Raw genomic sequence first — 22,464 nt, 5'->3', positions numbered from 1 at the left:
TGTTATCAGTATATCCCTAAAAAAATATTAGAGTATTTTAGTTAACTTTATTTCCTACCAGGACACTTTCAATAATTCATTTTGCAGACTTTAAGCAAAAACAAATAATTATAGATTACTGTGATTAGAATTTATAGATCACATTCATAAGGACACTGGCCTGGTGATTTTCTATGAGATAAATATAATAGTTTATTATGGTTCATAGCATTATTTCAATCAAAGGAAGAGGGCTAAAAAATGACATCAAGAGTTCGTTGAATGGGCTTCCCTGGTGGCGCAGTGGTTGAGGGTCTGCCTGCCGATGAAGGGGACATGGGTTCGTGCCCCGGTCCGGGAGGATCCCGCATGCTGCGGAGCGGCTGGGCCCGTGAGCCATGGCCGCTGAGCCTGTGCTCCGCAACGGGAGGGGGCCACGGCAGTGGGAGGCCCGCGTACCGCAGGAAAAAAAAAAAAAAAAAAGAGTTCATTGAATCAAGTCTTATTACAAGTGAATTTTTTTCAGCCTAATTTCACCCCTTGTCTCTCCAAATTCTTTATAATGATTATATAATATTGCTACTTTTAACTTTGTGTAATTTTTTCTAGAATATTTCCTTTGCTCTCTCCCTTTAACAATCAAGTTTTGATTTTTACAGTTTCCTCCCATTTTTATCCTGATTATGTCAATTTTTTTTTTTTTTGCTGCCATTCAATTTTATCTAAAAAGGATTTTAGCTTTTAACTATTTCATAGTCTACTTTTTATCATGAGTTGGTATGCATTACATCTTGGCAAAATGTTTTCAGTTCTTTTCTCAGGCCCTTTTGGGAAATTCTTTCTAATATCCACATAGCACAGATGCAGAAACAAAAGCTGGGAATCATTTAAAATGTTTTCACAATCACATAATGATTTGTAGACTACTCAAGATTAGCAGTCATAATTCTGCGGTGTTTTGTGTCTCTTTTAATCCAACTGGGTCATATTGGCAAGTATCTCCTCTCAAGGTAGACAGCAATGTCATGTGTATGATCTTTCTTACTCTGAACTTTTTTACAAGCTACAAGACAATACTTTTTCAACTTTTCTATATAAACATAGTTTTGTAATTGCTTATTCCTTTTCATACAGTTTTATATAGTCTCACTCATTTCACACTTATCTTGCTACATCTTTATTCTTCTCATTAAGTGAGATTATAAGCATATATTTTTGTCCCTTTCTCATCATAAATAAGTTCTATATGAAGTAAAAAATTTTTTAAACTCCCTTTAATGCCAAATTACAATATTACTACTTTCTTCTATCATTGTTGTAGAAGAAAAGTAGTGTTGCGAAAGACAGTAAAAGGCTCTGATTTAAAAGATTATTTTTGTCCATTCTAAATCTATGAGGATAAAATGAGAAATGTTGAAAATTACGATAAATCATATAAAATATACGTCATTTGCATGTTTATAATATAGTACTGCCTTCCTTCTGGTTCTGTGTTCCATTAGGTTTGTGAAAAAGGAAATTTAGTTCAAAGACACAAGAATCAAATTCTGATGTGACAGGGAATGTTCTGCTTTTACCCTCTGACAAACAATTAATTCATTTCCTCAACAAACACTTTTTTGTGCTACAGCTTTGAGGTTATCACCGTGCTTTGTGCTAGGGATGTTAAGACTATACTTTACCATTTCTTATTCCCAGGAACTCATCTTTTAATAGGAGGAGACAAACAAGTTAAGCGTGGTGTTACAGGTGCAATGCCTATAGTCTGCACAGGGTAAGGGAGCACAGAGAAGGGAGTGGTCAGTTAGACTGGAGGGTTGGATTGAGTGGTCCCTGTACTTGAGAGATATCGCCGATTTGAAAGATTTTTCCCAAAACAGAATATAGGGATTTTATGTTTTAAAAAACATCTTGGTCCTTTTGTGATGAGCCAGGAGAGAAATTAAATTTTGGATTATTCATTTGCTTCTGTAGGAATCTGCTAAGTCTAACATGAATCTCTGAATCTCTAACATTTCTGGTATATTTTTTTCTTAATTTTTATCTCATTATCTTTACTTGAGGTCCTTTGAAATATATTCATAAAATTTAAACAATATTTTAATTTTGTCTAAAATACTTCTTTGATTTTATGTGTGTATATATTAATTTTTATACATTTATACCACACTTATTTTCAAAGAGAATTTCAGGTAACTTAATTAAAAGTATATATACAAGTACATAAATCCACTTAGTTTATGATACAGCAGGCTAATTAAAAATAGAAATGGAAGTAAGAACCACACCTAGGAAACGAGAGAATTTTATTATAATTAAGATGGTTACTTCATTGAACTTTAAATTATTCTTTCTCATAGTGATCAGCCAAGCAAATCAGTCACTTTTTATATGTAACTTTTATATATTCTTCTGTTAAATTTAATGTCAGAAATTAAAGAACACATTTTAGAATCCTTATTTTAGACTTTTTTCTATATATGTGTATAGAAATTAATTGTGTATAGAAATTAATTAATGTTAATTAATCACAGGTTATTAATTAATCTTCAGGGTTTTTGGCAACCTACGTTTTCATTTAAAAGTACAGGATATTATTAACTTCTTTACATGTTAGTAAATGGTGGCAAAGTATTCCATTGTATTAGTGAACCTTTATTTAGCCACCCCCATTGTTAAACATTTTTTTCTGTTGTAAACAACAATGAAGATGTTTAACTCCCTATTTGTGTATATTCTTAATTATTTATTTATAATAGATTCCTAAAAAGGAACTGCTGACCCAAAGAGTATGAACATTTTTTAGACCTTACTATAAATAGCAAAAATGCAACAAAAATCATATAAGATTTGAGAACTGTTTGTATTAATTTCATTGAGCTAAACTACTATTTACATATTATCTGCTAGCATTTTTCATTTAGAAAAAGATAAAAATATGAAATGTAAAAGAGTCAATGAACTATTTTCATGCTTACACTAATGAACTTTTACCATCTTTTCTAGATACAAGGCCAGATATATCAGATGACTGTACATTTGATTATTTCAGAAGACAGTTCCCTAATCAAGGTTTGTGAATAAGATGGGAATATAGACAGTAATGTGTGGTCACCTATCATCTGAATGTAAGCTAGTTAATATGTATCTGGTCAAGATTTACACATAAGAAACTAGAAGATTATCTTCAAATCGGACAGCCAAAGAACAATTCATCTTCCCAGAAATTCTGAATCTCAAATTTTTATTTTTCTCTCTAACTCTAGAAATATAAAAGACAGTAGAACTTCCTTATATGTCAACTTGATGTCTTGTAATTTTACCGAGTCGAAAAAAAAATATTTTGAAAAATATTATTTTCAAAAAAATATTATTCATCTCATTGTCTAATCTTTTCATTCCCATCTCATTGAATCTCAAAGCAGAGAGAAACCCTGAGAGCACCCTACTCTCACCTCCTACTGATGACAGGACCCAGGCGCATCCAACTTTTGATTGACTACACTTGGTGACAAGTAGTTTACCAAATTGTAGTCACTTCATTCCATTGTTAGAGAGCAATGTTCTTTTTATGTTGAGTTAAAAACATATGTCCCTGTAAATTTAATTCACCTCTTTAATAATACAAAGCAAAAAAGAATGAAAAGACCTTAAAGGTAAACATTTCTCATTTTCCCTAATTCTCCTTGAAATAATAAGAACAAATATAATGCCTCTTCCACATGACAGACCATAAATATTTTTTTAAAGCTATCATTTCCCTGACACTTTCCTTCCATTTCTTTCAGCCATCCATAATATGATTCCCTTTACTATTATATTTTACTGTTTTCTATCACTATTCAAGCTTGAATGAAACTGAACACAGTATTGCAGATGTCATCTAACTAGGACAGCCATTCCTTGGTATCTGTGGGGGACTGGTTCCAGGAACCCCACGGATAGCAAAATCTGAGGATGCTCAAGTCCCTTATATAAAATGGCGCAGTATTTGCATATAACCTATGCATATCCTTCAGTATCGCTAGATTACTTATAATACCTGTACAATGTAAATGCTATGTAAATAGTTGCCAGGGCACAGAAAATTCAAGATTTGCTTTTTGGAACTTCTTGGAATTTTTTTCCTACTATTTTTGATCCACAGTTGGTTGAATTCACAGATGCAGAACCCATTGATATGGAAGCCTGACTGTATACAATAAATTATCATTCTCATTTGCTTCTTTCTAGATACCAGATTTCCATTAATGCAGTCTAAGATTACATATGTTTTTTTGAAAATTATCCTAAAATATTGACATATTGGATTTACAAATACTCAAACCTATAAAGTTTTATTTTCATAGTGCCACTGCTAACTTATGTCTCCTCCATTCTCTACTTCTTCAATTTTGGTTTGATATCTTGGTCCAGTGTACTGAGCCTTAAATTTATTCTTGTTAAACTAAGTCTTCTTAGATTCAGCCTTTCATGAACTTGATCTTGATTAGGTCATATTGTTGTACTATATACACGTGTATATACCTTATACATATATACAATATATAAATACATATCCTATATCTGACCTCTTGTCAAAGCTTCAGCTTCTTTATCTGTTTATGTCTTCACTTAAATGTCCCTTATAGCCAAATTCAAATTCATCTAATCCCACATTGAATGCTGTTCCTTCTGTATTCACTGTAACTTTGGTAGCAGTACTATCTACATAACTACCCAAGCTAGAAACCTAATAGTTATCTTTTTTCTTCTTTCACTTCCACCATTCATATCTAGATAGCCACTGAATCCAACTGATTTTACCACGTAATCCCTTTTGTCTCCACCTTAACTACCATCATTCTTTTCAGTGCTTATTTATCAGAAGCACTTTAGATTTCTAAGTGGTCTCCTTGCCACCAATATTGTCATCCTAATTCCACCTCTCATACTACCATAAAAGCAATCTATCAAAAACAGAAATCTGATTAATGCCACTACCTGAAGCCTTTCAGTAATTCCCAGTTTTCTAAAGTAATTCCCAGTTTTCTGACAGTGGTTGAAGTTGGCACAGTCCTGAGACTTCAATTTGTTCTAGGCTTTCTCTTTTCAATTTTTTTTCAACTTTTAATTTTTAAATAACTTCAAGAATAGTACAAAGAGCTATATCTATCTACCTACCTAGCTATATTTTCCCCCCAATCCATTTTTTGTAGACATAATGCTCCTTTATTCCTAAAGGGCTTCAGCATATATTTTCCAAGAACAAGAACATTCTCTTACATTAAAATAAGTAAATTCAACTTTGATACAATACTACTTTGTATCATACTGTAGTGAAATTTTGCCAAATGTACCAATGATGTCCTTTAGGGCACAACTTCTCCCTGATTGAGGCTCATGGATTGCATTTAATTGCCATATCCCTTTATTCTCTTTTAATTTGGAACATCTGCTCAGCCCTTCTTTGTCATTCACAGCACTGGCACTGTGAAGATTATGGGCCAGCAGTCTTATAGAATGTCTGGTTTTAAAATTTTAGAATTATCTGGGGAGTTTATGATAATCCCAGCTTTGAATTCTGGGTTGGCCTTTGCTGTCAACCCCCAAATCTGCATTTTTAATAAGGTACCATAGATAATTCTGATGTTGATGATCTGCTCTTTTCGACTCACCACATTGGGAACTATAGTGAGAGTCGGTGGGAGGCCAAGCATTTGGGACCTAGCCCATCCAACCCTTATTCATCCTGAGTAGCTTTCATGTACAATTTTTCTTCCAATACTGGTCTGTTACTTTAAAAACAAAAAAAAAATTTTTTTGACAACCACTTGCTGCATCAGAGAAACCAATGCCCTAACATGACGTACAAGACTTCCAGTGAACTGGCCCCTGACTGCCTCTCCAGTTTTACCTCTTGCCATTTTCTGCCTTCTCCTTTACACTGCAGCAATGATGATCCTCTTGTGGCCTCAAAATACATCCGTCTTCTCACCTCCTTGCCTTTGCTCATTCTGTCTTCTCTGCCTGAAACATAATTCTCCCTCTTCAACTAGATAAGCTACTTCATCATTTAAGGAGTAGGTATCAAAGTGTAATAAGACTCATATACAGTTCATTACAATAAGAGTGAGATAGACTGAGTGATAATGATATGCACAAATTGCTCTGGTTGCTCAGAGAAGGGCATGTAATCCAGCCTGGAAATCTCAAGGAATGTTTTCCTGAAGGAACTGATCCTTAAATTATGATCATGATTATGATGGAGTCTTAAGTGATAAGTTAGGCATTTAGCAGCAAGAGGAGAGTCACTTCCTTGAATTCTTAAAAGATTAATGTCAATGGTTTTGTGATCTTATTTATATGAAAATTCTTTCCTTACTTGAGATGAACTATGTCTGGGACTGAAGATAAGGCATTCAGAGCCTTTTGACTCCTGACGTCTCTCACCAATATTTATTCTCCCCTGTCTAAACAGAAGAAAACTCTATTCAATAGAAAAGACAGGTGCAACAGAGGAGCTGAGGGATTCTGCTCTTTGTCATCCATCAGTATTTTAAAATAATCCCAGCAGAACAAATCTAAACATTATTTGATATATTTTCATTCTTTATATAGCTAAGTAAAATTTACTTCTTTTTCTCAATACTTCTTCATATCTGAGTTCATCTGGTATTTTAACCTTCCTGATACTATTCTCCTGTGGCTCAGTCACTCTCCTATAATCCTCCTTTGTTACATAATCTCCTTTCCATCTTTGTTCATGTTCTTTTAAAAATCTGATGTTTATCTGCTTCGCAGAGGTCTCAATATACTAGCTGATGACTGTGCTAGATACTGGGCTACAATGGAAAAAAATATAGTCTGTTCTCAAGAAGCAGAGAGAGTGACAAGTAGACAGTAGAAACATAACGGGATAAATGCTATTTACTGTGCTGTGATATTATACAGGAGTTGTTTGGGGATAAGGGAGTATCAGAGAAAGTTTCTCAGAAAAGGTAACTGTTACGGTTCCAGGGCCCAAATAAATAAATACTATTTTTTCTTTACCAAGTTTTGAATCTATTAAAAATTAAGACAAAAGAGTAGGGCAAAATACTAGCAAACTGAATCCAGCAACATATAAAAAGGATTATACACAGTGACCAAGTAGGATTTATCCCAGAAATGCAAGGTTGGTTTAACATATAAAAATTATCCACCTCCAAGAGTAATGAAAGTAAAAACAAAAATAAACAAGTGGAACCTAATTAAGCTTAAAAGCTTTTGCACAGCAAAGGAAACCATAAACAAAACGAAAAGAAAACCCACAGAATGGGAGAAAATATCTGCAAACAAAGCGACCAACAGGGATTAATCTCCAAAATATACAAACAGCTCATGCAGCTCAATATTAAAAAAACAAACAACCCAATCCAAAAATGGGCATAAGATCTAAACAGACATTTCTCCAAAGAAGACATACAGATGGCCAAAAGGCAAATGAAAAGATACTCAACATCACTAATTATTAGAGAGATACAAATCAAAACTTACAATGAGGTATCACCTCACACCGGTTAGAATGGCCATCATCAAAAAAATCTATAAACAATAAATGCTGGAGAGGGTGTTGAGAAAAGGGAACCCTCCTATACACTGTTGGTGGGAATGTAAATTGGTACAGCCACTATGGAGAACAGTAGGGAGGTTCCTTAAAAAACTAAAAAAAGCTACCATATGATCCAGCAATTCCACTCCTGGGCATATATCCAGAGAAAACCATAATTTGAAAGGATACATGCACCACAATGTTCATTGCAGCACTACTTACAATAGCCAGGACATGGAAGCAACCTAAATGTCCATCAGCAGAGGAATGGAAAAAGAAGATGTGGTACATATATGCAATGGAATATTACTGAGCCATTAAAAAGAATGAAATCATGCCATTTGCAGCAACAAAGATGGACCTAGAGATTGTCATACTGAGTGAATAAGTCAGACAGAGAAAGACAAATATCATGATATCACTTATACATGGAATCTTAAAAAATGGTACAAATGAACCTATTTACAAAACGGAAGTAGGGTCACAGATGTAGAAAACAATCTTATGGTTACAAAGGGGGAAAGGTGGAGGAGGGGTAAATCGGGAGATTGGGATTGACATACACACACTACTATATATAAAATAGATAACCAACAAGGACCTATTGTATACCACAGGGAACTCTATTCAGTACTCTGTAATGACCTATATGAGAATAGAATCTATAAAAAGAGTGGATATATGCATAACTGATTCACTTTTGCTGTACAGCAGAAACTAACACAACATTGTAAATCAACTATACTCCAATAAAAATTAATTTAAAAAGAAATAAAATTAAACAACGTAATACACATTAATTGAAAAAAGAACAAAATGCACATGATCATCTCAGTACATGCAGGAATAATGTTTGGCAAAATCCAACATCCTTTCATGATTTAAAAAAAAATATGCAACAAAGTAGGAGTAGATGGAAGTTCCTCAACCTGATAAAGGCTATCTATAAAAATCCCACAGCTAGGGCTTCCCTGGTGGCACAGTGGTTGAGAATCTGCCTGCCAATGCAGGGGACACGGGTTCGAGCCCTGGTCTGGGAAGATCCCACATGCCGCGGAGCGACTGGGCCCGTGAGCCACAACTACTGAGCCTGTGCGTCTGGAGCCTGTGCTCCGTAACAAGAGAGGCCACGACAGTGAGAGGCCCACGCACCGCGATGAAGAGTGGCCCCCGCTCGCCGCAACTAGAGAAAGCCCTTGCACAGAAATGAAGACCCAACACAGCCAAAAGTAAATAAATAAATAAATTTTAAAAAAAATCCCACAGCTAATATCATAGTTGATGGTACAAGACAATGCTTTCCCCCTAAGATCAGGACCAAGACAATGGAGGTTTAGGCAGGGCAGTTTGGAAAGAAGAATAAATACAATGCATCCAGACTGGAAAGAAGTAAAATTACCTCTATTTGCAGAACACATGATCTTGTATGTAGAAAATCCTAAGGAACATACATACATACACACACACAACCTACCAGAGCTAATAATCAGTTCAGCAAGGTTGCAAGATAGAAAATCAACATGCAAAACTCAGTTGTAATGGGTGAATTGTATGGTATGTGAATTAGATCTCAATAAATCTGTTGTAAAAATCAATTGTATTTCTATATACTAGCAATGAACATTCTGAAAATGAAATTAAGAAAATTCCATTTACAAAGCATCAGAAAGAATAAAATACTTAGAAATAAATTTAACAAAAATAGTGTAATACTTGCACGCTGAAAAGCACAAAACACTGTTGAAATATATTAAAGAAGTTTTAAATAAATGGAAAGATTCCCCCACATTCAGGAATCAGAAGACTTGTTGAGATGGCAATACTCACCAAATTGATACGCAGATTCAATGCAATCCTATCAAAATCTCTGCCGAAACAGAAATTACAAGCTAAACCTAAAATGCATAGGAAATGTAAAGGACGAGAATAACCAAGGCAATTTTGAAAAAGAACAAAGTTCAAAGAGTCATACTTTCCAATTTCAAAACTTACCACCAAGCTGCAGTAATCGTAACAGTGTGGTACTGGCATAATGGCAGATACAGAGATCAATGAAATAGAATTGAGAATACAGAAATGAACCCTTATATTTTTTGTCAATTAAGTTTCAACAAAGGTACCAAGACAATTCAATGAAGAAAATAAGAGCATTTACAACAAATGGTACTGAGACAACTAGATATTCACATGCAAAAGAATGAAGTTGGACTCATTCCTTACACCAATTCATTAATTCAAAATGGGTGACAGACCTAAATGTAAGACCTGAAACTACTCTTAGAAGAAAAGATAGACATATAATGTAAGCATAGTAAGGGGACTACTAGCTTTAAGCTCCAACATGTAAAGGGCCGGATTTGGAGAGTAGACCTTTGTTAGGGAGAACGTTCTGGATAGTTTGCAATGCTTACTCTTCCCCCCTCCAGCCACAGCCAGCCCCTTCTAGCCGCCTTGTCTCATTGAAAGGTAGGGGGAAGAAAAGCTAAGAAATGCCTATTAAGGTCACAGCCCAGGGACACAGACCCACTAAAAGACTAAGATTTAATAAGATTATAGGATGTTCCCTTTCCCCATACCTTACCACCACACCAACATGACTCCAGTATAAGAACAATGATTTACAGGTAAAAGAGCTGCAAGCCAGACATGTATTCTATCTGATAAGTGGTGCATAGGGAACCCCAAAGACAACAGGATAGACAAAAACAAGGCTATTATAGGAATTCCTATAATGTATACACACACACACACACACACACACAACACATACCTAGCACATCATATTCAAACTTCAGAAAACCAAAGACAAAGACAAAAATCTTTGAATTTATCTTTCTCTGTCTGACTTATTTCACCTAGCCTAATGCTCTCAAGGTCCTGTTGTCCCAAATGGCAGGATTTCCTTCTTTCTCATGGCTGAATAATATTCCATTGTGTGTGTGTATGTGTGCGGGTGTGTGTGTGTATATATACATACCCACACACATACACACACCGTAACTTCTTTATCCATTCGACCACTGACTGACCCTTATGTTGTTTCTGTGTCTTGGCTATTGTAAATAATGCTCCAATAAATGGACAGACACCTCTTCAAGATCTTTTTTTTTTTTTTTCATTTCTTTGGATATATCCCCAGAAGTGGAATTGCTGGATCATAGTGTAGTTCTATTTTTAATTTTTTGAGCAACCTTCATAGACACATACAACTAGTTAAGGAGATAAATAACCAAAACAGAGCACAATGTACATTTAGAGAAAAGAATTTGGAATTGATCGTCATAAAGGAGATTGAATCTCACAAGTCCAGATGAGAGAAGCAAGAAGTACTTCTAAATCAACTGAAAGTTTTTTCACCTCTCAAAAAGACACCAATGCTCAGTCAAAAATAATAGCTGGTGGATTCGCTTGGGCATATGACATGAATGAACACTGATTATCAGATAATTCCCTTGACTGCTTGATGAAACTGAGTAAAATTACATTTCCTAACTCAGAGTTTGCCACTAAAATGCCCTGTGGGTTAACCAAAGGGGAAATTTTGATGACAGATATGTTGGACTCTTATAGTGTAAAGCTCATTTTGTCAGATCTTACCAACAATAATGTTTTCTACAGTTATCACATGATACATTGAATAAAAAAGAAAAAACATTTCCTCTGGCTATTAGGTACTTTACTTTGAAAAATGGGGTTTCAAAGAATCTTGATTTCTATGAAGATTTTAATGAAACCACAGAAAACATCAAACCAAATATTGTCAATATGTTGTCCAAAGACAAACTAGACTTTGCTCATCTATCTGCATGGTTGGCTGACAATGAAAATATAAAATGTATATTTTGGCAAATTTCATTCAGTCTATTAACTTCTTACCAAAGAAAAAGATCTGATCTCTTAAATGTCTTGCACACCTTGTACTTAAAAAAGAGTGTGGGGGCTTCCCTGGTGGCTCAGTGGTTGAGAGTCCACCTGCCGAAGCAGGGGACACGGGTTCGTGCCCCGGCCTGGGAAGACCCCACATGCCGCGGAGCGGCTGGGCCCGTGAGCCCATGGCTGTTGAGCCTGCGCGTCCAGAGCCTGTGCTCCGCAACGGGAGAGGCCACAACAGTGAGAGGCCCACATACCGCAAAAAAAAAAAAAAAAAAAAAAGAGTGTGATTTGCTATCCTGTGATAATGAGGCTTTCATAATGAAATTTTTTGGTCACGTTTTAGTTTCCTCAAAAAATACAGAAGCACTTAATGAGATTTTCGACTTTACAGAAATGAAAGAGGCCAGTTTCCTTAGACCTGTGCCAATAAGGTGGCTATCATTGTTGCCAGCCATAGAAAAGACATTAAAATGTTAGTCTGCCATTAAATCACATTTTTTCAACATGTGGGACAAGAAGAATGGCTTTCTCTAATTTGCAAATAGTTTGAGATGGGAATAGAGGAAAGGGCTACAGTAAAACAATTTATATGCTGTTTCTCTAATTCTGTTTGATGATCTTTGAAGAGGTCATATGGAGCATAGAAAAGGATGAACTGCACCTCAGTTGTTTGACATTATATGTAGGTTATGACAGAAACTCATAGTGAAAAAAAATGACATTTAGGAGGAAATAAGACTGACTCAGAAGTCAAAAATATGTCACCAGAAAGGGCAGCCAAGTTAAACAGCACTAAAAACTGTAATTTATTTGAAATCCACCTTCAGTTTAAGTTCGAATTACCTCTGTGCTTTAAAAACCTATTCTCTGAGAAAGAAAAGTTTACTTACAGTGATATCCAGTGTGCTTCAGAGTATCTAAAAACAGTGGACATTTTAGACATGGCAAACACTACATGATGAATTTAAGGATGCAAAGGGCCAAATGCCCTAAAGCCACCCTACTAAATTAAGCCTGTAGATATAAAGTGGATGGACATTTTTGTACAGCTGGAAACTAATTCCTTACAAGTCTAGAAACCTGCTATTAATAAGTACGGTCATATTCCATGATCAAATTCCCTTGTTGACAGGATATCTAACTTGCTGTCATTGCATTGGCCTGCCACCAGGGGTCAGCATAATGTGGGGCTTCATAAGAGCAGACCTCAGAGGCCTTGACTTTGAATGTATTCAGTTTTACCACTACATAAAAGAAAAGAAGGATATCCTGAAGGCTGCAGGCAGTTCAGAGAAGTATTACTGGAAGAGGACACACAAAGAGCAAAAATATCCTACTTTATCATGGGACATAAAGAAATGTCAGTTTTTATTAATTATAAGTAATGTCTGTTTACTTAGCCCCATTGTATTTACATTCAACTTTTTAAAGGTCTTATATTTATGTATCTTAAAAAGACATAATATGGCCTATAAAATGTAAATATCCTATAAAGAGTTAAAATATGTATCAGAGGAAAAAACTATTTATAATGTTATATTATTCTCACACATACTATTTGTTTAATTGGTTCCACTATTAATAACTACTAATTGCCACTGTTAACTAGTCCTACTGTTTTTCTTAAATAATGGCATTTATGTAACAAAAAAGCAAATACAGAATAATATATAATTTTAAATAAATGCCTAATTTATATTTTATGTTAAAATAATCATGTGTGTATAAGTATTTATTACATATTGTACTAATTTTTTGGTCTGTTGTAGCTGTGTCTTGAGTTGGCACTCTAAAAGTTAGTCACCCTACTACACATGTAGATGGCCTTCATAGAGCCTGACATGCAGAATTCAGTTCTGAAACGCTTGATAATTACTGGACAGGTATTTCTACTGTTTGCTCTTCTCTTGAAACAGTTTCATTTAAAAGCTTCCAGAGGAAGTATTCACTGATATATTTCATATGTCTGAATGAGATAATGTCAGATTAATTGAAGATAAACTCAAGCTAGCCATTAAATATATGAATGAGGTAATTGTGAAGAAAGTAAAAAAATTGTTTTGTTAACCTTAAAACCTAAGTTCAGAAATTTTATGGTATATTCTCTTTTTTAGCAAAAATACCTGGACAAGCCCCTTCTTGGCTTCTAAAAAGATATCTTGGCTTCTAAAAAGAGGTAGGAGAACTACACTTAATTTCTTCTACCAGGTTACCTTACTCCCTTTCCTCTGTCTTATAAGATTTTTATTTTGCATTAAAGTTAACAGCTAAAAGTGACGTTTTAATAACAATTGCTAATTGTCTCCTTAGAGTCTACATAGTGTCTGTGGCTAGGTCAGTTTTATACACAGGAGTGCACATATGATGCATTTTGAATGGTTCTGAGATTTCAGTACCCCTAAAGTATCCCTAATGGATGCCTTAACATCTGCAGTTAGACAGTTATTTCTTCTAAGCAATTACCATTGCTGTATTTGAGTTTCTCTTTTTAAATAGAAATACTTCTGGCATAAGATAGTTACTTAGAATGAATACTATCAAATGTTTTACTATCTATAATAGCAATTGAAGCATTGGTCACGTAGGGATTATACTAGTACCTAAAAATTGGAAAAGGAATAGAAAGGGAAGTCAGGGATAACATAGATAAACTTTGTAGTTTTGTCTAAACCGGTAATTATTATACCACTAGCCCCCCTGGCAAGTTTCCCTATCTCTAGGAATAATGATATGAACAACCACCTGAACAGTGGATTTGTAAGTATTTGAGAATAGAATGAATTTGCACAACAGAGGAAACATGGTATGCCTGTTCTCCCTTCCTTGGCCTCTTTTCGAAGAACTTGGTTTCTGCTCAATAATGGTTCTGTTGAAATATGTAGGCTCTCTTGCCCCCAAAACCTAGAAAATTAGGTTAAGAAACCATCTTTGGCCATACCTGTACTTGGATCTAGAATTGATTAATTTAGACTTAACTTTTTAAAATATATTACTTATCTATGGAAAGAAATGAAATAATATATCAACATAAGAGAAGGTAATAAAGTAGTGGAGTTAGAAGATATGTATTCTAGACCTGCCCCTCCTTATTAGCTATGTTATCTTGAACAAATAGCTTAACCTCTCTGATTCCCTAACATTCCCTTACATTCCCTCTCTGATGTAAGATGGGGATAACACTGGCCATCCTGCCTGTATCACAGGACTGGTGAGAGCCCCAAGTAAGATAATATCTGTAACAATACTTTGCATACTGTGAGATGTAAAATACAGATATAACATGGCATTACATTACTCTTGATTAGATAGTTCATTGTTGACATTGAAATCAGAGTACCTAATTTCTTTCAGCTCCCAAACTATGATTCAGAGGCTTAGCAAAGACCAACAAAGATATTTTTTAGAAACCGATGAGAGGCTGGTCCAGGAAACAATTCAGCCCAGAATCAATGATTTGTATGGAAACTGTGTCAAAGTGACATCCTTGAAGTGTCCTATGAGCAAACAAACTCCCATCTGGACTGAGAAGACAAGGATACCAACAGAAGGTTTTTCTTTTTTGTTGTTGTTTAGGATTTTAATACTATATACAAAGGTGGCTTTCACTGTATCATCATTAATATTGATAAATCCTATGAAATTTGGATTATGGGAACTTTTTATAAACAGAGGACAGCCATTTTATTCCTGACTCTGTAAAGTATTTGTCTTATTTAATTTCTATATAAGTTGAATATAGAAGAAAACTGTTTGCTTAATATAGCCTTGAAAAAACAATTTAATTTCCTTATTCCCATCACTTCCTTGTTATTGATGCCCTTTCCATATCATAGAATAAAAAAGTAATGAGCTGATACACACAACATGGATGAATCTCAAAATCACTGTGCTGAGAAAAAGAAGCCAGACACAGAAAAGTAAATACTATATGAAATCACATTTATATGAAATGCAAGCTAATCTATAGAGACAAAAAGTAGATAAAGGTTTCCTAGAGTAGGAAGGGACAGAGTAGGGAGGAAGGAAAGAAAGGACTGTAAAGGAGCATCAGGAATCTTTCAGGGATGATCCTCTCTAGATCTTGTTTATGGTAATGGTTTCACAGGTATTTACAACTGTTGAAACTCCAGGGTGTTGGGCCAGACCAACTAGCTGGATTGAATTTTCATCCGCCAGATGGCAAAGATCGAGTGGAGGAGCAGCAATTCAGGTTAGACGTGTTGCTTTTTAAATGCCTTTTAGACACTGAAGTGGAGGTACTGAATAGGCAGTTGGATATATGAGTCCAGCATTCAGGGAAGAGATCTGGGCTGAAGATGCATTTGGGAATTTTCAGCCTATAGATAGTATTTTAAGGCATGGAGCTGGATGAGATTTAAGTGAGTGTAGATATAGAAGAGGGTTAAGGAGCAAGTCCTTGGGAACTCTAACACGGATGGATCAGGAAAAGAGTAAGAACCCAACAAAAGAAGACTAAGAAGCCCCCTCTGGGGTAGGAGGAAAAGCAAGAGAATGTGTTGTCCTGGAAGCTAAGTGAGAAAGTGTATCAAAGAGAAGGGAATAAGCAGCCAAGTCTAATGCTTCTGATTAAGTCAAGTGGATTTACTACTGGATTTTACAACATGGAGGTTTTATTTGGGATCTTGATCAGAGAAATTTCAGTAGAATGATAGAGGTGCAAGTCTAATTAAAGTGTATTTTAAAATAGGAGCAGAGAAATTGGAGACAGGTAGTATTTACAGAATTTTGCTGCAACAGGGAGATTTGTTTTTCAGTTTTTCCCACTGCTGCCACCACACTGCTTAATTTAAAATTTGTTTCTCATCTTTCCCATCTTCCCTGAGCTGAGATTCTCATGGCTTTTTTATTATATTATCTCTAAACATGTCCTGATGAATCTTGATGACATATGAATAAAAATTCTACAATCTTCTTTTTTACTGAAGTAAATCATTTCAGAGAGTTATCTTTTGTTATTTTTTGCTGTTGTCCCTTTCTTTATAATATATACATTTAGGGCTATAAATTTTCCTTCACCTCCTCACCTGTATAATTCTCCACCTACTACAATCTAGCTTCTCACCATAACAATGATATTATTTCCAAAGTCATCAGCTCCTATCATACTTGACTTCTCTACTGTTGGTTAATTCCAGAGCCTTAAAACTCTCTCCCTTCATTCACTTAGCAATTCCAACGGACGTATCTGTGGAACTTCTCTCTCTTTTAGTCCTGTTTCTCTGCCCATTCATGTTTGGTGTCCTACATGGGCTTCACTTCCTCTGCCTGAATTTTAAGTGGGCTATTCCCCAGTATTCCATCCTTTGGTCTCTCCTCTTCTCACCACATACTTTATTTCTGAGCGCTCTCATCTATAACTGTAGCTTCAACAAACAACTGCTGATCATGATCATATTTTTTTAATCATCAATATAGGCATCTCTTCTGAATTCCATACTGTGCCTACTGGAATTATCCTTGTTTTTCCTCACAGATATTTCTAATACAACTTGCCCACTGCAGATCTCTTTCTCCTGCTGCATTCCATTTCTCAATCAATAATACTGCTGTCCTCCTGTTATCTAAATAATAGCCCAAGACATATCCTAATCTTCTCCATCTCTTTGGTATCCAACAATGAGAAGCTCTATCAATCTGCCCTCAAAGATTCTCTTGACTCTGCATTTCTTTGTCATACTGCTGCTCCTTTAGTTCAGACTCCCTTTCTGCCTCCCTTGAATTACTGCATTAGCCTCCTAACTTGTCTCTCTGCCTCAACTCTCACTTTTCTTCAACCTGTCATCCTCCTGGTTGCCGGCGTGATCTTTCAAAAATGCACATCTAATTATATCACTTCCATGTATAGTTTTCAATGGCCTCCTAACAATTCCATTTTTAAAACATTAAGCATCTACCAGTCACAAATTATTCCTGTCTCAGGAAATCTCCCAAAAGTACTATTATTACAAGATCTCTAGTTTTGAACCACTTATTCACAGCTACCTGATTTCTAGTCATTCTAAACCATACTTGTGATTTCCTGAATGTGCCATGTTAGTCCCACTATCTAGATTACTACCCTTTTTTTTTTTTTACTTAGCTGACATAGCTATGCATCAAGACTCAGATTAATTAGGAATTAGGAATATTTCCTTTTCCAGCTCTAAGTATGGCTAGAAGTCCCTCTTCAGCAGTCCTTTAGTAGGTACCTTGCCTTATCTCTATAGATAAATATTCTAATTGATGCTTTACTTCTCTCTCTCTAGTCCCAACTGTTGGCATATTAAAGGCGAGGACTATATTTTTCATACCTATTTACCAAACCAAACATAATGCCGGATACATAATAATGATTCAGTGAGTATTTGCTGAATGGCCTAGGAATGGCTTCTCAAGAGACTGTAGGTAAATTCAGTTTATTTGCCAGCACTGCCAGATATTGTAATCATACATACCCTCAATCATTGTCTTTCAAGACTAGCTTAATTCAGTGAGTGCTTTAGTCATCTGTTTCCTTTCTTTTTAGTAATGGATAATTCCTTTTTTAAAAGCATTATTGTGGATATTTCAAGCATAAACAAAAGTAGAATAAAATAATGAACCACTGGTGCCCGTCACCCACCCTTAATAGTTATCAGCATCCTGCTATTCTTGTTTCATCTATATTCCCACTGCTTTTTTTTTTTGCTAAAGTAGTTAAAGCAAAGTCAGCAAATCATATTGTTTTGCCCATAAATAGTTCAGTGTATATCTCTAACTAGATAAAGCATAATGTATTTCTTGCTTTTATTCTAAGTGTATTCTACTTTTTCTTATGCTGTCTACATATCAATTTAGGCATCATAATGATAAGTAACACTGCTACATCCTTTAAAATGTCTACCTATTTTCCTTCAGGCTTTACTTAGGGTTCTTTTTTCCCCCTCTCTCTACCTCTGTATATTGAATTATTTTTAATTGTGTTAAAATACACATGACATAAAATTTACCATCTTAACTATTTTTAAGTGTCAAGTTCAGCAGTGTTAAGTACATTCACACTGTTGTGCAATCTCCAGAACTCTTTTTGTCTTGCAAAACTGAAACGCCATACCCATTAAACAACAACTGCCCATTCCTCCCTCCTCCCAGCCCCTGGCAACTATCCTACTTTGACTGACTATTCTCGGGATCCCATATAAGTGGAATCAAATATTTGGAAGACAAATACAGTATTTGTCTTTTTGTGACTAGCTTATTTCACTTAACATAATGTCCTCAAGGTTCATCTATGTTGTAGCAGGTGTCAGAATTTCCTTCCTTTTTAAGGCTGAATGACATTCCATTGTACATACACCACATTTTGCTTATCCATTCATCCATCGATGGGCACTTGGGTTGCTTCCACCTTTTGGCTATTGTGAATAATGCTACTATGAACATGGATGTACAAATAACTCTTCAAGACGTTGCTATCAGTTCTTCGGGGAATATACCCAGAAGTGGAATTGCTGGATCATATGGTAATTCTATTTTCAATTTTTTAAGGAACCACCATACTGTTCTCCACATTGACTACACCATTTTACATTCCAACCAACACTGCACAAGGGTTTTAATCGCCCCACATCCTTGCCTACACTTATTATTTTCTGTTTTTTGACAATGGCCATCCTAATGGGTATGGGATGGAATAAACACTTTTAAAATGAACTTTATTTTTTAAAACAGTTTTCTACACATTTTAATGTTATTATACTCTTATTATCACAATTAACAAAATAATTCCTTCATATCATCTAATAAAGAAGGAATTTCTAACATGCTCTTACCATAGTTTTCACTGTATCTCCATCCTTCTGTTTCCTCAAACAGAAGCTTTGGAGCCACCGCTGATTTCACTCTTCTTTTCTCACCCCACATCTAAGTCATTAGAAAATCCCAAAATATATTCAGGATACTTCCCTCCCCCCTCACTTCTCACCGTTCCGGCAGCTGCCACCACCCTGGTCCAAGCTACCATCCTCTCTCCTAAATTATTTCAGTAGCCTTCTAAGAGATCTCTCTGCCTGTTTACCCTTACCCCTGTTCAATCTGTTCTCAACTCATCAACCAGCATGATCCTCTTAGAGCAAATCTCAGATGTGACACTCCTCAAAGCCTTCCAGTGGCTCCCTGTTTCACACTCAGTAAAAATCAAAATCCTTATAATGGCCTGTGAGGCCTTATGTGAACTAAGTCCAAGTTACCTATCTGAGCTCATATTACCTTATATCTTTCCCTTTGTTCATTCTGCTTTAGTCACTTGTCCCACCTTGGTGTTCCTTGAACACACTAACATGCTCCTAGCTCAGGGCCTTTGCACTTACTATTCCCCCCTTGCCTAGAACGCTCTTCCCTCTGATTGACTGCTTGACTGCTTGTCTCGTTCCTTAACTCCTTTGACGTGGAAGCTTCACAGGGAGGCCTTCTCTGAACACCTTTTTAAGAACAGAAGTCGGCCCCTCCCCAAAGAATTCTCTATTCCCCTTCCCAGCTTTATTTTCTCCCGTAAATTTTTTATTATCTGACATAGATAGCTTATTTGTTTGCTTATTTTCTGCCTCATAATTAAAGTATAAGCTTCAGATGGATAAGAATTTTTAGATAGAATGTTTGGCAGATAATGCTCAATATGTAATTGCTTAATCAATTCAGTTTATATATCTATACATATTTTTATGGTTGCTCCCCAGATTTGCAGTACAACTTAGAAAGCAATATGAAAGAACGTCCATCTTTCCAAATCAAGAAGCCTGGAGTAAACTGGACAGATGATGAAAAAAGAATCTACAGTGATAAAAAAAAATAGCTGAAACTCAAGAAATATTGCAGTATTTGCTCCCCATCATGAAAAGCACTAAAAATGTGCAAACTACTCAGAGAAAACAGATACTCAATCCAAGAACCAACTTTCAAATCCAACATAAGTCAATACAATTTTGTCATTCTTAGCTATTTAATACATATGCTCTTTTATAAGGAAACAAGGCTTATTAAATTCATTATCCTAAGAAACAAACATAGGCTTTTAAAAATACTGGCAGCTACACCATGTTTGACAAAGGGAGAAAGGCCCAAAGCCTTAAGAAAACATTGGATATGTGAAGGGGAGTACGTTTTCAGGCCTTATTTGATTGTTTGTTTACATGAAACCACTCATTAATTTGGATCTATGAATCAAGTATGCATTAATAAAGTATGACCACAGCCTGACTTGAAATTTCTTAGGTGTGTTTAAACCTTATAATCCCAGGGGGCAACCGGAACTAGAAATAATTAACCGGAGCTACTTCAGCTTACTGATATTCAGAGGGAAGCAGGAAGGATAAGACCAGATTTCTTTTCAAGATTATTAAAAAGAACCATCACTAAGGCCAAAAGGAAACTCATATAAATAAAAGTAAGACAATGACAAGCTGAAAACGATAAATATAATACTAATATTATCAACAAATTTTGATGAAGTATTTCTGTGTGCTACACACTATTCTGTGTTTACACACACAAACACATTTTACATTCTACACATAAGGAAACTGAAGTACAAAAGGTTAAGCAATTTGTTCAAGGTCACACAGACAATAGGCAGCAATCGGATTCAACCCTAACTAGACATTTTGACTGCAGAGTCCTTCATCAGCATGCTTTGAGATTTCTCTTCATAATATAAATGAAAAACAGAGGACCAATATATACTTAATATTCAAAGACTGCCTACAAATCAATGATAAAATTATGAATATTTTAATAGGAAAATGGGCAAAGGCTATGAACCAGAAATTCACAAAAGGAAAGAAGAAAAAAATGGCCAATGATCATTTTAAAATGTTCGATCTCACTTAAATCCAAGGAGTGAAAATTAAAACAATAATGAAATTCTCTTCATTTTTGTCTATCAATGGAAGAATTCATTCACTGATTGTTGGAATATAAATGGGTACAATTTCTGGAAGGCAATCCAACAATATATGAAAAATCCGTAATATCTACGTTCATTTTGACTAAGAAATTCCACTTTTAGAAACTGATCCTAAGGAAAAAAACCTAGGAAAGGGCTCGAAGATTTCTGTAGTGATGTTCATTTCAGTATTGCTTATAAGAGCCAAAGAGAAAGAAAAATGAATCTAAATGTCCAACAATAGAAGATTGCTTAAATAAATTATAGTACATCCATAAAGTGAAAGATTATGTAACTATTAAATATATCAGTGTATATTTTAACATGAAACGATGTTCACAATATATAAGAGAATAAAAGCTGCAGACCAGTCTGATTTGGTATGGTTGCATTTATATATGATGTATATATATTTAATGTGTGCATACTGTACATACTCAAACGCATATATACCTAGAAAAAAACTTTGGAAGTACATATTCTCAACAGTGATTATCGTAACCATTGGAAGAGTATTGGCAGAGTATGATACTCCTCTTCCTGATTTTTTTCTAAATTTTTATTAATGCCTATTTCTTTGCTGTATAATCATCAAAGTAATAAAAACTACAAAAATAGGCAATTGGTGGCAGTTTCTAGTGGGATGGGGTAGCTATCATGCTGGAGAAGACAGTGCCTGAAAGAAATTGAATGTAATAGGTCAGCTAATATGAGAGAAGCAAACAGTACAGGCAAACAAGGGATCAAGTATGATAATATCAGCAAAATCAAAAATCAGAAAATGAATAACAAAATACAATGGACCTAGGCAAAGAAACTGAGGAGTTGAGAATCTGGATATAAGCAAGGGGTCTGAGAGGTGACAATTCGGCCATTGCTTGATTTTTAGGCATTATCTTCACAAGAGATTCCTTATATGCTTTGAACCTAGACATGTACTCATTGTGGTCTGGCCGGAACCTGAAGGTATAAATAAACGCTAGTCTTTATTAAGAACTCTTTGGTTACATGTAACAAAATAATTCAAGCTAGCTTAATCAAAAGCATAAATTAGGGTAGGGGGGAAGAATTGTAAGAAAATATAAGGCTATTCATGGAAACAAGGGAGAGAATGAATTCA

At 35.2% G+C, this 22,464-nt stretch overlaps 2 protein-coding genes across 7 annotated transcripts in view; one reads left to right on the top strand and one right to left on the bottom strand.

Annotated features, from left to right (window-relative positions):
• Positions 1–21,624, top strand: part of AGBL3 (AGBL carboxypeptidase 3) — a 90,384-nt gene extending 68,760 nt beyond the window's left edge. Inside the window, 3 exon segments of the mRNA XM_030853903.2 lie at positions 2,986–3,051; positions 20,140–20,243; positions 20,246–21,624. Coding sequence (XP_030709763.1) covers positions 2,986–3,051; positions 20,140–20,243; positions 20,246–20,398 — 323 coding nt within the window. The 3' untranslated portion in view covers positions 20,399–21,624.
• The window catches only part of CYREN (cell cycle regulator of NHEJ), a 136,239-nt gene that overhangs the window by 71,389 nt on the left and 42,386 nt on the right, over positions 1–22,464 (bottom strand). The window lies entirely within an intron of this gene.

Source organism: Globicephala melas, chromosome 9 (assembly GCF_963455315.2).
Source record: "Globicephala melas chromosome 9, mGloMel1.2, whole genome shotgun sequence".
NCBI lineage: Eukaryota > Metazoa > Chordata > Mammalia > Artiodactyla > Delphinidae > Globicephala > Globicephala melas.
This window is presented reverse-complemented; position numbering and strand designations above follow the sequence as displayed.